This window comes from Propithecus coquereli, unplaced genomic scaffold, assembly GCF_000956105.1.
Source record: "Propithecus coquereli isolate 6110/MARCELLA unplaced genomic scaffold, Pcoq_1.0 Scaffold39, whole genome shotgun sequence".
Taxonomy (NCBI): domain Eukaryota; kingdom Metazoa; phylum Chordata; class Mammalia; order Primates; family Indriidae; genus Propithecus; species Propithecus coquereli.
The window spans coordinates 2,192,787-2,207,568 of NW_012149618.1; the positions used below are offsets into that span (position 1 = coordinate 2,192,787).

The 14,782-nt window shown below is 50.2% G+C and overlaps 1 protein-coding gene across 1 annotated transcript; it reads right to left on the minus strand.

Annotated features, from left to right (window-relative positions):
* Nucleotides 1–3,803: 3,803 nt before the first annotated feature.
* Nucleotides 3,804–13,136, minus strand: ADGRF3 (adhesion G protein-coupled receptor F3). The gene is made up of 13 exons (XM_012652490.1): nt 13,053–13,136; nt 11,754–11,814; nt 11,243–11,404; nt 10,649–10,827; nt 9,935–10,181; nt 8,802–9,011; nt 8,156–8,299; nt 7,775–7,971; nt 7,213–7,392; nt 4,987–6,357; nt 4,470–4,511; nt 4,317–4,379; nt 3,804–3,863 (listed from the first exon to the last, which is right to left on the minus strand). The coding sequence occupies exons 1-13, from the start codon at nt 13,134–13,136 to the stop codon at nt 3,804–3,806; spliced, it is 3,000 nt and encodes a 999-aa protein (XP_012507944.1).
* Nucleotides 13,137–14,782: the final 1,646 nt, after the last annotated feature.

Below are 14,782 nucleotides of genomic sequence, written 5' to 3' on the forward strand. Positions count from 1 at the left end.
CTGAGGCAGAAGGATCGCTTGAGCCCAGGAGTTTGAGGTTGCTGTGAGCTAGGATGACGCCACGGCACTCTAGCCTGGGCAACACAGTGAAACTCTGTCTCAAAAAAAAAAAAAACAAAACAAAAAACCCATTCTATACACATAAGGGACAGCGAGATTATGTCATTAGCATGGCTGCTATAAAAGGTCATCCTTGGCTTTGGTGGCTTGGCTCAGCCTCCATCTACCATAGCACTTAAACATCTTAGACTGGTTATGTTGCTTTTAAAGATCCCCACTTAAGTGTCTCTTTTCATGAAAAACTTTCATGAGGTCTTCTGTTCCACCAAATAACCATTTAGGAGTAGAGCCTTTTATCTGCCCTCATCTTCTCTCATTCAAACTTCAAAAGGTTTGTCCCCTTCTCCCCAGCTGTTTGCTTCCTATGGTCTCTGATTTTCACTAACAGTTCACAGTCTTCCTATGGTCTATGTAGTTCATTCATTCAACAAGTATGTGTTGAGTTGTTATGTTTCAGACTCTATTCTAGACACTGAGGCTACAGCAACCAGGAAAACAGACAAAAATTCCTGCCCCCTTTGCTTTCTTCTTTCCAGAGGAAAGAATGTTAATTCTTCTCAGCCTGTCTTCTCCTCCTACCTTTCTCAGTTGTGTTTGTTTTCTCCAGGCCTCTAAAATTCTGGTCTTTCTCGAGGGAAGAAAAGCAGGGGCACAAGTTTATATTTTTAAATATGCAAAGTGTTCAGGAGAACTTTTTCAAAATCATTTTTTTCTGATATAAAAATACATGCTCATTGCAGTTATGTAGGATGAATAAGTCCAGAGAAGAAATGTACAATATGAAGACTACGGTTAATATTGTATGCTGGAAATTTGCTAAAGAGAGTACATTTTGTGTTCTCACCACACGCACACAAGGTAATTATGTGAGATGATGGATATGTTAATCAGCTTAACTTTTGTAATCAGTTCACTCTATATGTTTATCAAAACATAAATATAATGCAATAAAAAATGTTCATTGTAGAAAAATAATGCAAACAATATAGAGTAGAAAGGAAATGAAAAATCAAGTAGAGGTACCTGCTGTTGATGTTTTTATATCTCTCCTTTTCAATGTACACATATGGACCAAAATTGCATACATAGTGTGATGCTGTTCTGGAACCCTTTTGTTTTATTTAGATATATAGCCTAAACATTTTTCCATAGTAGTAGGTGTAGGTATACATCATCATTTTTAACGACCACGTAGTGTTCCTTGGTATAGATATATCCTAATTTATTTTTTAGGTGCCTCTTTTTAGAGGATATAAACACACGTATACTGGAAATTTACTAAGAGAGTAGATTTTATGTGCTCTTACCACACACACACACACACACACACACGCATACACATACACACAAGGTAACTATATTATCCTAAATGCACATCCTTTGTACATTTATCTGTTCACTTGTAGACTTATTTCTTTAAGCCATCTTTTTAGAAATGGAATTGCTGTTAAATGTCAGTTTTCTTATCTTTGTCTCCAGAGCTTTCTTTTTTTTTTTTTTTTGAGACAGAGTCTCACTGTGTTGCCCGAGCTAGAGTGAGTGCCATGATGTCAGCCTAGCTCACAGCAACCTCAAACTCCTGGGCTCAAGAGATCCTTCTGCCTCAGCCTCCCGAGTAGCTGGGACTACAGGCATACGCCACCATGCCCGGCTAATTTTTTCTATGTATATTTAGTTGTCCAATTAATTTCTTTCTATTTTTAGTAGAGACGGGGTCTCGCTCTTGCTCAGGCTGGTTTCGAACTCCTGAGCTCAAACAATTCGCCCGCCTCGGCCTCCTAGAGAGCTAGGATTACAGGCGTGAGCCACCGCGCCCGGCCCAGAGCTTTCTTTTATGGTCCTTTTATTTTTTATAGCGAGAGCCAGATAAACAAAGGCTTAATGTCATTTCATCTATCAATTTGAAATGTGTGTTTTTACCAGAAGAGCATGCACTAAGTATGTGCTATCATTTGCAAAGGAAAATGAGAACACATATCTACAGAAGCACTCTCAGAAAAGGAGTCCCTGCCGTCTCTAAAGTGAAAGGGTATTATTTGAATATGTAACCCAATTGTGCTTTTATAATTCAAAAACAGAGACTGTAAATATTATTGCAGTGACAGTGCAATGAAGTGGAATTGAGACCTGACTGCGCTGCAAGGCAGAGCCCTCACGCCTCAGTCACCGCCTGTCTCCTGCAGGGGCTGGAGCAAGCCTGAGGAACGTCACCATGGCCCTGGTGAGCTGGTTTCTTCTCTTTGAAAGCACGATCGAATCTATTTACAGAAACATTTGGGCTGGTTTCTACACAATTAAAATATCACGCAAATCATTAAGTGAAGATACAGTGTTTGTAAGAAAAATGTGTTCGACAGTATGTGGTAACATCCACTTTTATTTTGACAGAAAACGTCCCCATCCCATTTTATAAAAATATCCATGAATTGCATCATTAACAAAGACTGAATCATCAGAATTATTTCATTTATCTAGTTTAAAAATTTCTTTGAATGCTGTCATCTTCTGCTTGTGAATTCGATAAATTAATTCAGCCAGATGTCTGAGAGTCCTCTAAAAGATTTTCTTAAATCTGTCTTCTCTATATCTAGTCTCAGCTTGATCCTGTCACTTTTAAATATTAGTGTTCGTAATATTTTCCTGTGGTACCTCTCCCTCTATTTTAAATTTTAGAACCCATTCTTACAAATGCACTTATATCAGTGCTTATATCTTTGTATACATGGATATGTCTATGAAACTTACATTTTATATTGATTTTGTTAAAGGTTAAAGAAAGAGGGACCAATTAACTTCACCTTTCCCTGAACTTGAAAAGAAACCAATCAAATTCTGCCCTTCATCTCCGAAGTTTGGAAGATCAGAGTTTCCTGTTCATTAAGTCATCCTTTCTTCGTAACTATTAAAAAAGAAATAATCAGAAAAGAAATCACTGAATAGTTAAAACCATTTTTATCAAATATATACATAACACGCACTGTTGATTAGTTAAACACTGGTTGAGACAGTTTACTTGTAATTATTCTGAACTTGGATATCTGTGGATTATTTTTATAGCAAGGACAGGCTTACTCATCAGGTGGCTTTAGCTAGTTTTCATGCTGTTCTTGCTTGGATACTTTACGGGTGGGGACAGGTGAGCTGCAAGAGAAATGAGTGTGACTAATGGAAATATGAGCCTGCCTTGCCCACGACTGAGCTCTGGAGTGGAGAAGGGTTCAGGGTATTGGGCTGGGGCCTGTCTGGTGGGTTGAATCACACGGGCTTGAGTCCCTTGCAGGAACGTGGGTCTGTGTGTGGTTGCCTCTGAAGCGTCTGTCTGCCCTGGGAAGGAGCTCACCCTGAAGCTTGGGGCTGGTGAAGGGAGACCTTGCCCAACCTCTGGAGACCCCCTCCCCTCTGGACTCCATCCCCACCAGTGGCAATTCCTTAAGGCAAGGATTTTTCAGATAATTAGAAGTGTGATAGTATGAAAAGGAATTTTCAGAGTGAACTGAGTCAAGAATTGTTGGTGGTGAAACTCCCTCCGGCTTTCTTGGAAAGCAGAAGATGCTATGCCCTCTGCTTTCTGGGGCCTCCACCTTCCCCAGCCCATCTAGAAATGGCCGCCCTGGGAACACCTGCTTTCCACCTGTTGGGTGGGGCTGGGTGTGTGCGGAGGAGCCTTCTGTCAAGGACTCTGCCAGGAGCCTCTGTGCTACACCCCTCCACGCTACTCACACTGCTTGGAGAAAGCTTAGCTCTCACCTGGCAGCCTCACCTCCTCCTTTGCTGCACTCCGAGATGTAGCTTTCATTGGTGGCCTGCGAAGGGGTGGAAAGGCCCAGTCTCAGGGAGATGATTATTACAGTCAACTCTCCTCTGAAGAGGTTGTACCCATTTTACTTTTTCACACACACTCCTGCCTGGGCTGCGGTAATCGTAGGGACTTTGCTCTCAGCTATAGTAACTCCCATGCGTAACCATCCTATGTTTCCCCTTCAAATGCTAGCAGGAGGCAGATTTTTAGATGGGGACATCAGGGAGAAGAGAGTCCTGGGAGCCCAGGTCATAATGGGGAAACCAGGAATCTGATTCTGACCTCTCTGACTAGGCCGCTCCCTCCATTGTCCAAGAGCTTGAATTTGAAATCTGCTCTCTAAAAAACAACCCCAATCTTCTCTGCTTCTAGCTGTGCCCACGTCCTTTGAGGAAGGCTGTGGAATGCCTGACCTGCTTTCAGGGGCAGAGCTGAGGATTCGAAGCTGGCAACTTACCAGGGAGACAGTGGAGTTGGGGAGTCGGGTGCGGCAGAAGCGTTTGCGTAAAGCCTCTTGCACCTGCAGGAGAGGTAAATGCCCCGCTTATGCCAGCCAAAGTCCTGGCCTTCGGTCTGCGAGGCAGGCGGGGGGCTAGGTAAGCAAACTCACCTTCTTGTCCATGAGGCAACCAAACAGTAAGATGAAGACACCCTGAGAAGAGGAGCGCAGGGGTGAGCTGGTCACGGAGGAAGGGGTCAACCCAAGTCAACTCGCTCCCTCTGTGCTTCCTTCAACCTCTGTCCTCTTGTCTGATTCACATCCTGAGGCTGCCTGTCTCAGTTTTCTTGTCCATTGGTGCCTTTTGGTGCACAGGATCCATGCCAGATGCTTTTCTTATTGTTATGGTTACAACTGATATCAAAGGATTGGGTACTGACAATTTCCTGAATTCTCTGGCAAAATTAGCTATTATTTTACAGATAAGAAAACCAAAGCTCAGAGAGGTTATGTCATTTGTCCAGAGTTATCCAGCTAATCAGTGGAGGAGCTGGGACCAATACCTAAGCTTTTGAAAATTCCTGAACCTATTTTCTTCTGTTCCACTGTGATTCTACCTTGAGAAGGAATTGGCAGTGACTTAGACCATCAAAAGGGCAAAAAGCACAGCCACCACCCTGCCACCTACCTGGAAAGTGTTGAGAATGGTGAAGATGTAATGAGGGACTGTGGAGACTTCCTCTAACAGAGTGGCCAGGCCTAGCCCCCAGGTGAGGCCAAAGATGGGTGTGAGAATGAGCAGGGCTTTGATCACCCCCAGAAGAGCTTCATGCTTCTCCACGGGTGGTCCCTCTGACAGCGAAGGTCTCAGCAACTTCAGCACAGCCATGGCTAGTACCAGCCCGTTCACACCTACGATGGCCAGCACTGGCCCCACGAAAGTGTAGAGCGCCCCTCCCTTCCCATCCAACCAGCACTCCCCCTCCCTCAGGTATTGCCCTCTAGGTAGGTAGAGGCCCAGGGTGACACCTGCAAACCCCAGGGGGCACAGGTAGCCGAGGAGCACCATCAGGGGGAGGACTCGGTGCTTGGACAGCTGCTGGAAGACGAAGAGCAGCTGGTGGGCCAACACCAGGGCCTGTGCCAGCATCCAGAAAAAGGTGGCCAGGTAGAAGAAATGACAGAGGAAGGTAGCGGTGAGGCAGAGCAGGCTGCGAGACCCTGGAGGGAGCAGTGTGGCTCCCAGGAAGCAGGTGTCTGCAGCCAGCAAGCAGAGCACCACATTGAGCAGGGCAGTGTGGCGAAAGTAGGCGACCTTGTTCCGCACCACAGCTCTCCACACCAGCCTGTACACGCCCAGGCATACAAGCAGCGCAAGAATGGAAGCTCCCAAGCCCAGGTTACTCAGCAGCGTCAGGGTAGGATTTTCTGGAACAGTGTGTGGGGACATGAGGATGGAGAAGGCAGTGAGGTGCTGGCAGATGCACTGAGTGGTCAGGCTGGCACCGGCTGCCTGTGCCTGGCATCCTTCTCTGGACCAACCCCCCTTGCCCCGGAAGAGATTGTGATCCCAGAAGACACAATGAGGGGTACTCTTTGTGTGCCCAAAGTCCATGATGACCTCTCCCTGGTGGAAGGTCTGGCCATCTGCCATGATGGAGTTGACAAGGACCAGGCCAGGAGTGGTGTAGAGGGAGTCCCCCAGCCCTTGCCCATAGTTTGGGGGAAGAAGGTGGTCCAGTTTTTGCAATACCAGGCTGGTAATGCTGATTTGGGTTCCATTGTGGTGTAGTGGGGCCAGTGCATGCCTGGGAATCTGAGTCTGCAGTGGGGGCTGCGTGGAGAAGGAGATCTTATAGTCAGCAGGCAACTTGGGGCTGAGGAGCTGGGTCTGCAGCTGCACGTTGGGCAAGCTGAGGGTGAAGGGGTGATCTTGTGGGCACAAGCTGCGTGCCAGGGTCTCCACAGCCAGCAGGAAAGTTGAGCCCACCCAGGGCTTATCGGTCCACAGAGAACTGGTGTCCATGTCTAGGACCTTGTCTGTGGTTGTCAGGAGGTTCTGCAGCACCCAATGGAAAAATGGTCCAATCTGTTCGAGCCTGCAGTTCTCAGCCAGGAACACTGAGAGCTACAGACCCCAAACCTACCCTTCCCAGTCCAGGTAAGAGCCAAGGTTGAAAAGAAGAGGAAAGAGGAGGACAGGCTTGTGAAGAGTGATTTTCTAGAAGGGAAGGATGGGAAGCTGCTCCACCAACCACCTGGGGGCATCTTCAAATGTGCAGTCCCCTGATCCACACCCCACCCCTCTGCCTGACATCCTTCCCTCCCATCCCTTGGGGCCACCCAGGTCCTAAGAGGGAACTTCTCCAACTCCTTGACCCCTCCAGGTCCTCAAAGCTAGGAATGGGGACCAGCGGTAGAGGGCACGATGTTCTGAAGGCAAGGGCCACGTGCATGTCTGTGCACCCAGGTGTGCTACATATTCCCAGACATGAAAGGTGAGTAATATCATCGCCCCTTGTTACTCTTTTGGCTGCAGCTTATGGGTCACCAACTGAGGCGCACACTGAGCTGATTTAGGTGAGTCCAGCCAAGCCAGGCGTGTTTGAGTGTCTCCATGTGCACATGATAGCCACACGTCTGTGTGTGCATACTGCCTCTGTGCTCACGTCTGCACACCCTTTCCTGCCTTCCGCCCTCCCACGTGCTCCGAGCATCAGGCCTTTCCCACACTCCATCACCCGGGAGACTGGTGTGCAAGAGGGGAAATGGACCAGGAGCACAGACACTTGGACTCCAGGTATGTCTGCTATCTGACAGCCCACGGTGAAGTCAGAGGGACAGAAGCGCCCACAGGCAAAATGCCTCCATGCTCCACTGCCCAGCTGGTCCCTCTGTGGCTCAGGGATCTCACCTCCAGGGCACTGTGCTTAAGCTGTATTCTGGCCCTTGCCGTCACCTTGGCCAGGCATTTCATGGTGCGCAGCAGCGTCAGTAGGTCAGAGGGTGAGCTTGCCACCGCCACCTGCCCTGAGAGCTCCCTCAGGATCTGTGGCACCTCGTCGTCAGGCTTGCCCTGGCCTGCCTGCAGCAGCTGAGACGGACGAGACAACAGGAGAGGGGTGGCAGGAGAGTCCTCACAAGGGAGGGGCCGCCTCCTTCTCTTTGTGTCCAGCCCCTTCCCACACCCATCCCCATGCCTTGTCCCAGAGGGAGCAGGAAGCAGAGAGGGGAGTGAGTGAGCCACGTGGAAGGAACTGACACCAATGTAAGCGGGAGGCACACATGGAATTAGGGTTCGAGATCATGATCCCCCCGCATGGAGAGTGCTGGCCTCTCTGAGGCCCCCACACCCATGACCTAGCTCTGCTAGGGCTCCAGTTCAGAGAAGCTGAATGACCTGTGGGCTGGGTCCTGAGTGAAGGAGGGTGGGTCATGGAGGGGGCAGCCCGTGGGCAGTGGGGCAGGAGCTTTACCTTGGCTCTAGTAAGCAAGGCCAGGAGCCTTTCGTCGGTGCAGCTGCTGCGGATGGGCCCCCAGACCCCATCGTGCCCACAGGGCCTTTTCACCACTCCACTCTTGTTCACGGGACATGGGGCCTGTGCCACGTGGCCAGCCTTGGTGACATTCCAGGCCATACCTGAGGAGTCCTCGGGGCAGGTGATGTCTCCATCTGAAGAACGAAGGTCAGGGAGGACCCAGCAATCACAGTCCCACCTGAACCTTTCCTTGGGCAGCAACTGTGCAGGCCCTGGAGCCTGGCCCCTTTGCCCAGGGCAGGGAGTGCCATGGAGGAGAGCTCGTGCCCCCAGGGCAATCAGCTGAGGTCAGCCCACTGCACCCCAAGCCCCACGTACCCCGGATGATGGCGATGGAGACAGGGACCCTGAGGGGAGTGAGGCCCCGGCTCTGCAGGTCACAAGTGTATGTGGTGTCAGCGGCTGGGCAGTGCTGAACCACCAGCACGGAGCACTGAGAGCCTGACGTGTTGAACGAGGAGGCTGAGGGTAAGAAGAGAGAAGGGAACCATCACTGGGCTTGTTCCAGACCTAGAGCCCAGCCGGCCTGGACATGTGGTCTCAGCCTTTCTAGCAATTTCAGAAGCAGGTGAAGCATGGGGAAGAGCCCAGGAGTGTGTGGACATCAAATGATGGCGGGCAGAGGTTGGATGTTGCTGAGGGGGATGCTGGGGATCTCTAAGTAGCTCCAGGACTCAGTTTCCTTATTTGCAAAATGGGGACTATCCTCAAACTAACCTCACAGAGAGTTCAACGCGATTGTGCGAATGAAAGCATTTTGCAAAATCTTACCTATGCACTGTGGTCACGTTATCTCAGTAGAGGTGGGATTGCTTTGATGGGGTGAAAACAGTGTTGGACTTGGACCCCCAAGTCCCTGGTCGGACTGCGGCATCTGCTTCTCATCAGCTGAAGACCCAGCCCCCTGGAGGGGACAAGCTGTCCCCTTTCACCCCTGATGCCTGATAGCTGCCCCTTCTCATACCTTCACCATCTTCTCCAGGGCTCCAGGCAGCCGTGTAGGCCAGGTTTGTACGGGGGATGCAGCAGCTCAGCTGGAAGCCTGGGGAAGTGGCGCAGGAGATGGAGAGCTGGTCTGGAAGTCGAGCCACGTCTGCCACCTCCAAAGACACCCTCACCACCTGGTACAGGTTCCACATGAATCCCTGGGCCTCGAAGCAGCTCACGTACTCACCTGCAGACACACATCTGCTGCAACTGGGACTCCTCTGGGCCCGCCCGCACCACAGAATCTCCGTTGCCTCCCCACCCTCAGCCCAGGATTTGCCTTCTCGCTCCCTCCTCTGCTGGCGCCCGGTGCTTAACCTCAGCAAGAAAGGTCCCAGGATGGCCCACGGAGAAGATATTCCCTGCCCCCAAGAAGGATTTCCAAGAGGAAGAAGAAATCCGTGGAAGAGGCTTCTGGCCCTTTTTATCAGCCTGTGCCCATGGACTCCAGGGCGAACCTCTCTCCCTACAGCAGATGTCCTTCCTGCCCCACCCCTGCCATTATAGTGTCTTGAAAAACATGGATCTGTTCTCAGCTGAAATTGAGACCATATCTTCAGCATTCCCCATGTTATAATAGTTTTCTTAACAGAAATGTTTTTATGAAAAATAACTTCATTTTCCAAAACAAAACATAAGTAGAAGAGTGACGTTGGACATTATTTCATATTTGTGCAAATCTCTCTAAGGTCTGGCTGAGTGGCAGGTGGCTGGGTTGTCCTAGTGGCGTCTGCGTTCGATTTGCGAGACCCCTGTAGCCTCTGGAAGAGGCCGCTGTCCACTCCTGAGGGAGTGAGAGGGAAGGAGGCAAGTGACATCTGAATATAGTAGGACAATAATCGTGACTTCTTGAACCCCTAAAAGGGTCCCCGAAGTCCCCAGACCATAGTGAAAACAGCTGGTCATTTTTAGAATTTTCCACATTATAATTTTTCACACCAATGGGCCTCTTAGCCTTTGTTTCCTCAGAATGAATACATAGAAAGATGAAAAGGGTAAGGAAGAGGTGAAAAGAAAAGAAGGAAGGAGAAGGAGGGAAGAGTGGGAGGAAGAGGTGAAGGAAAGCAGAGAAGAAAGGGGAAGAGAGGCGAGGACAGGCCTGGTGGCTACCTGCCCAGTGATGGGACATGTTGGAGACACTGAGGGCAGCCCAGCCCCTGCTGGAGGTCAGGGACACCTGTGTCCCTGGCTGCAGGAGGACCGGTCTGGAGTTCCCTGGGTGCCTCAGGAACCAGTTCAGGTTGGTGGCCTCCTGGCTGACGAGGAGAGTCAGGTTCAGCGTGTGGCCAGGCATCTGCAGCGGGGAGTTCAGGCTCAGGTTTCCGGGGACTGCAGGGAGGCAGGAGGCAGTCAGTTCCTGAGGAGATCACTCCTTCCTCATCTCTGAGGCTCAGTCTTCCAAGTTCCCTCCCACCTAGCTTTATTTTTCCTTTTTGTCCCTGGGTGGGCAGCTGAGTGTGCCCTGCTGTCATCCAGCCTGGAAGGACCCTATCTGTTATTGGGAACTAAAAAGACAACTTTTTCGACCTATGACTTCCCCTCCCCCAGGTAACATGGGGCTGCTGGAGCTGCTTCCTGTTCCCTGAGGATAAAAAGCAGGGTCACTCTAGCACTTTCTCCGCTTATGCCTGTATCTCTGGGGCCCCGTTAGTCTCACTGGTCCTGAGCTCAGGGCCTGTGATCTGCCGTGAAGGCTGGCTCTTCTCCCATCCAGGGGAGCAGCGGGGCTTGTGCCCGGGGCTGAAATACAGGCTCAGAGAGGACGAACACCACAGGGAGCATTTCTTTCACTTGAAGCTATTGGTTTCCAAGTTCCCACCCCGCCTCACCAGGTGGCAGCAACTGGCAGTACCCAGGTTCAGGCTGGCTGAAGACAAGACAGCCACAAGGCTGGTGGCTGTGGAGGGCTTGGCAGGGACGGTGACGGGAGCAGACTCTGGCATTCCACTGGTACCCAGAGAGACAAGAACACTCGATATGCCCCTCGAGGTTGATGTCACACTCTGTGACAGAGAAGGGGGGTAAGAAGTGGGCAGGCTGTCTGAGAAGCCAGGTGGGCGCCCGAGAGGCTTTAGGGCTATTTAGGGCTGGGTATCTGGACCAGGCCCACCCCGAGGGACTGCACCTCCTTAGGCAGGACTCAGGACAGCAGAGGCCATGCTGGGCAGGGTGTTAGGGGTGAGGGTGGAAGTCCCAGCCTGCGCTGTGTGCCCCCTGGGCCCTCGGCCTGAGTTCAAAGATCGGGTGAGGCAGGCGGGGAAAGGTCCGTGTGGTGTTGGGCGTGGTGGGAAAGGAATTGGGCCAGGGAGAAAGAACCAGGCAGCCCTCCAGGAGGTGGGGAGGGGCTCACAGGGCCTCAGGCCAGCTGGCTGTGGGAGAGCTGGGAAGCCTAGTTCCCTCCACTCCAGCAAGGGGCACCTGTCGTGAGGCTGAGGCCAGTGAGAGTTCCTGGGGAAGCAGAGGCCAGGGCAGCAGGGAGAGTCAGGGTCCGGGAGAGTGTCAGTGGCCAGGTCTTATCTGGAAAGTCCAGATGCACATAGACGGAGACCAGAGCTGATTCCACAGGAGCAGAGGGGACAGCTGGAGAGGAGAGGCAGCAAGGCATGGGCAATCCCTTCTTGCCTCCCACGCCAAGCTGGCCATTCCCAGGGACACGGAGCAGATCCCCCTCCCATAGCCTGTCTAGGCGCACAGACAGGACTCAGGGAGCATCCAGATACACGGCTTCGTGGCATCCTCCCAGCAGCCCCCACGTCATAGATGAGGCTGCAGAGGTGAATGAGCTCCTAAGGGCTCACAGCTACAGCAATGGACGCAGACCTGGCGGACTGCCTGAGCTGGTCCTCTTCCACTCCCGCCACTGCTCACTGTGCCCTCTCCTGGGTCCTTCTTTCCTCCTCCTCCCTCCCTCCCCTGGCCATCCACTCACCCCCTGATCCACTCCCTTGGTCCAGGAGCTGCCCAGGTTCCCCTCCAGCCTGACTCTGTCCCTGGAACAGAACACAGAGGAGAGACCTCTGAGGAGAGGTTGACCTCAAGTCCCTCCCAAGGACACCTCAGCGGCCAGCCTGGCTGGTCTCAACCAGGATGACTTGGTCCCTTGGAATCTCTTCTTTTTGCCGGGACTCAACATACCCATCGGGAAGGGGAAGCGGGCTTCTGGAGGGGTGCCAGGAATGCAGCCCCAGGAGTCCTGCCAGGGCCTGCAGATCCCACCTAAAACCAGGAACCAGGCACGCCCTGGGGAGTCAATATGCTTTGTTTAATTCCTTCCTGAATTTACCTGTCCCTGGGCCTCTAGGTTTATTGAAATGGCTGGGTCTGGAGCTCCAGCAGGGGTGTTGGGCAGAGCTGGCCAGCCCAGAGACTTAGGGACTTTATTCCTTCCATAGGATTTGACACAAAGGTGAGCAGAAGGCAGCCTCTCCCCCTAGTCTCTGGTTCCTGTATATTATTTCCTCCCCCACTCCTTCCTCTCTGAAAATTGCACGTGCACGTGGATATCTGTGCAAAACCAGATATTGATACGGATGTGGCTATGGATACAGAGATGGACATAAGCTGGGTGTGGTGGGGTGTGCTCATAGTCCCAGCTACTCGGGAGGATCACTTGAGCCCAGGAGTTCCAGGCCAGCCTGGACAATATAGCAAGACTCAGTCTCTACAAAAATAAAAAAAGGATATAGGTAGATTTAGATATTGTTATACATGTAGATGTAGATAAAGATAGATATGGATTTAGATTTAGAGATAGAAATAGATTTGGGTTTAGAAATGTGGATGTGTAGATATGGATACAGACATAGACATAGGTATCTGCCTGGGAGAAAACGGATCAAAAGGTACTAATCTAGACTCTGATGCCTTTCCCCAGATTCCCTCCCATCGTCTATGCCAGTGGTTCCCAAATCTGAAAAGTTTTCTTTTCTTTTCACTTTTAAAAGGCCCGCTTGACTGGAAGAGCCTTTATCCAAAGTGCAGCAGGTACCACTGCAGTTCACAAGGACTCAAACAAAGAAACAAAAGCTACCCCCACACCCAGGAAAATCAGACTTGACTCTCACAGTCTATACTAAACTGGCTTCTTTCCTTTCATACTGTATTTCCTCTCCTTTCAGCCCTTGCCCCCACCTGTCCCCCAACCCCACACCTTGCTGTCCCTCACAACCAGAGGCCCCTAGCATCGCCTCTGCAGGCCTCCCCTGGGTATTCATCCAGTCTTACTTACAGGTTGGGATGCTCGAGCAGCTGGTGACCCCAGCAGGGGAAGAGTCATGGCCAGGAGCAGCAGGCGGGCAGCCGAACAGACCATGGCTCAGCGAAGCAGTCCCTACAAGGCCATGATGCAAATTTCCTTAGAAGAGCTGTCAGGGCAGTGCACAGATGGGATGGGAGGGAAGCAAGGGAGGGAGCCAGGGCCGAATTTACAGAGGAAGTGCTACGGCCCGTGACTCTGAGTCAAATGGGCATCCGGGTCACTGTGGGGACACCTGGAACCCACATGCCCCAGTGAGAATGGTCCATCCGGTTCCCCCAGGGTCTGGACTAAGGACTTAGCAGGAGAGGACATAGGGGTCCTAAGTCACAATCAGCAATGTGTTAAGAAGACAGGTTCGGTCATGTTCCCAAGGATCTGGGAAATCTGGATTGTTCTGGAACCCCTCCAGGAAGCTGGAGCATTGATCAAAGAGCCAAGGTTAGAAAAGAAAAAAAATTATAGCTGATTGATACTCTAAAATAATTTCCAGATAGACCAGAGTCTTACATGTAAAAAAGTATCTGTAGACTGGTATGGTGGCGCATACCTGTAGTCCCAGCTACTCCGGAGGATGAGGCAGGAGGATCGCTTGAGCCCAGGAGTTAGAGGTTGCTGTGAGCTATGATGACCCCTCTGTACTCCACCCAGGTGACAGAGCAAGACCCTGTCTCAGAAAAAAAAAAAAAAGTCTGAAAAGATAATGGAAGAAATTCTCAAGCAATTTCACAAAATAATTTTGAAGCAAGGAAGGTTTTTAAAACAAGACACAAAATTGAGAGGACAAAAGGACAAAATACACTTATATTTTTCAGTTCTACAATTTCCATTTGTTTCTTCTTCATACTTTCTATTTCCTCACTGAGACTTTTCATCTTTTCATTAATTTCAAGAGTGTTACTCATGGCACTCTCATAATAGCTGCTTTAATGTCATTTTCAGATAGTTCCAACATCTGTGACATCTCAGCATTGGTATCTGTTGATTGTTTTTTCCCACGTGAGCTATTTCCTGGTTCTTTATAAGCCAAGTAATTTTGGGTTGTATCCTGGACATTTTAAACATTATGTTATGAAACTCTGGATCTTGTTTAAATCCTGTGGAAAATGCTAATGTTTCTTTTCAAACAGGTAATCAACCTGGTTTGGTTCAAGTCACAAGTTCTGACCAACCTACTGTGGGTTGTGTTTTCAACATCAATTCTCTTTGCAAAGCCTTTGCAGTGCCGTTCAGATCCACTGCAGATGGGTGCCACCCAGTGGCCAGCCTGGGACCTGCATGACGGTCTATCTCCCTCTAGTTCTCCAAGTTTATGGTATGTGGTTTAAGGGTCAGATCCATGCATGTACAACTGGAAGGTGATCCTAGGAGTTCACAAAATTTTATGGGGTTGAAAAAGCTCAGGAAATTTCACCCCAACATTTGACTCCTTGGTATAAAGAATATTTTGATGTAAAGGCCCTTAGAGATCAACAGGCCCTTGGAAGAGGCTTTCCTTTTATCTGCATAACCAGACAGACCATCAAAAGAACAATTGACTTCCCTTCCCCTCCCTGTTATCTCAATATATTGCGGGAAAGAAAATCAAGAATGCAATGAGACCTGGTTAATCTCAAGGTTAGTTTAATTTGCAAAGAGAATCATTTACAAGCCAATCTTTCCCCCCATCCATTCATCTTCCCTAGCACCCATTTATTACCCCT

Coding starts and splice junctions, on each gene's coding strand:
- ADGRF3 (XM_012652490.1), bottom strand. CDS start 13,136: ATGGTCTGTTCGGCTGCCCGCCTGCTGCTCCTGGCCATGACTCTTCCC. Junction 11,405..11,753: donor CCAAGGGAGTGGATCAGGGG/GTGAGTGGATGG, acceptor TCTCCTCTCCAG/CTGTCCCCTCTGCTCCTGTG. Junction 3,864..4,316: donor CCAACTCCACTGTCTCCCTG/GTAAGTTGCCAG, acceptor ACCCCTTCGCAG/GCCACCAATGAAAGCTACAT.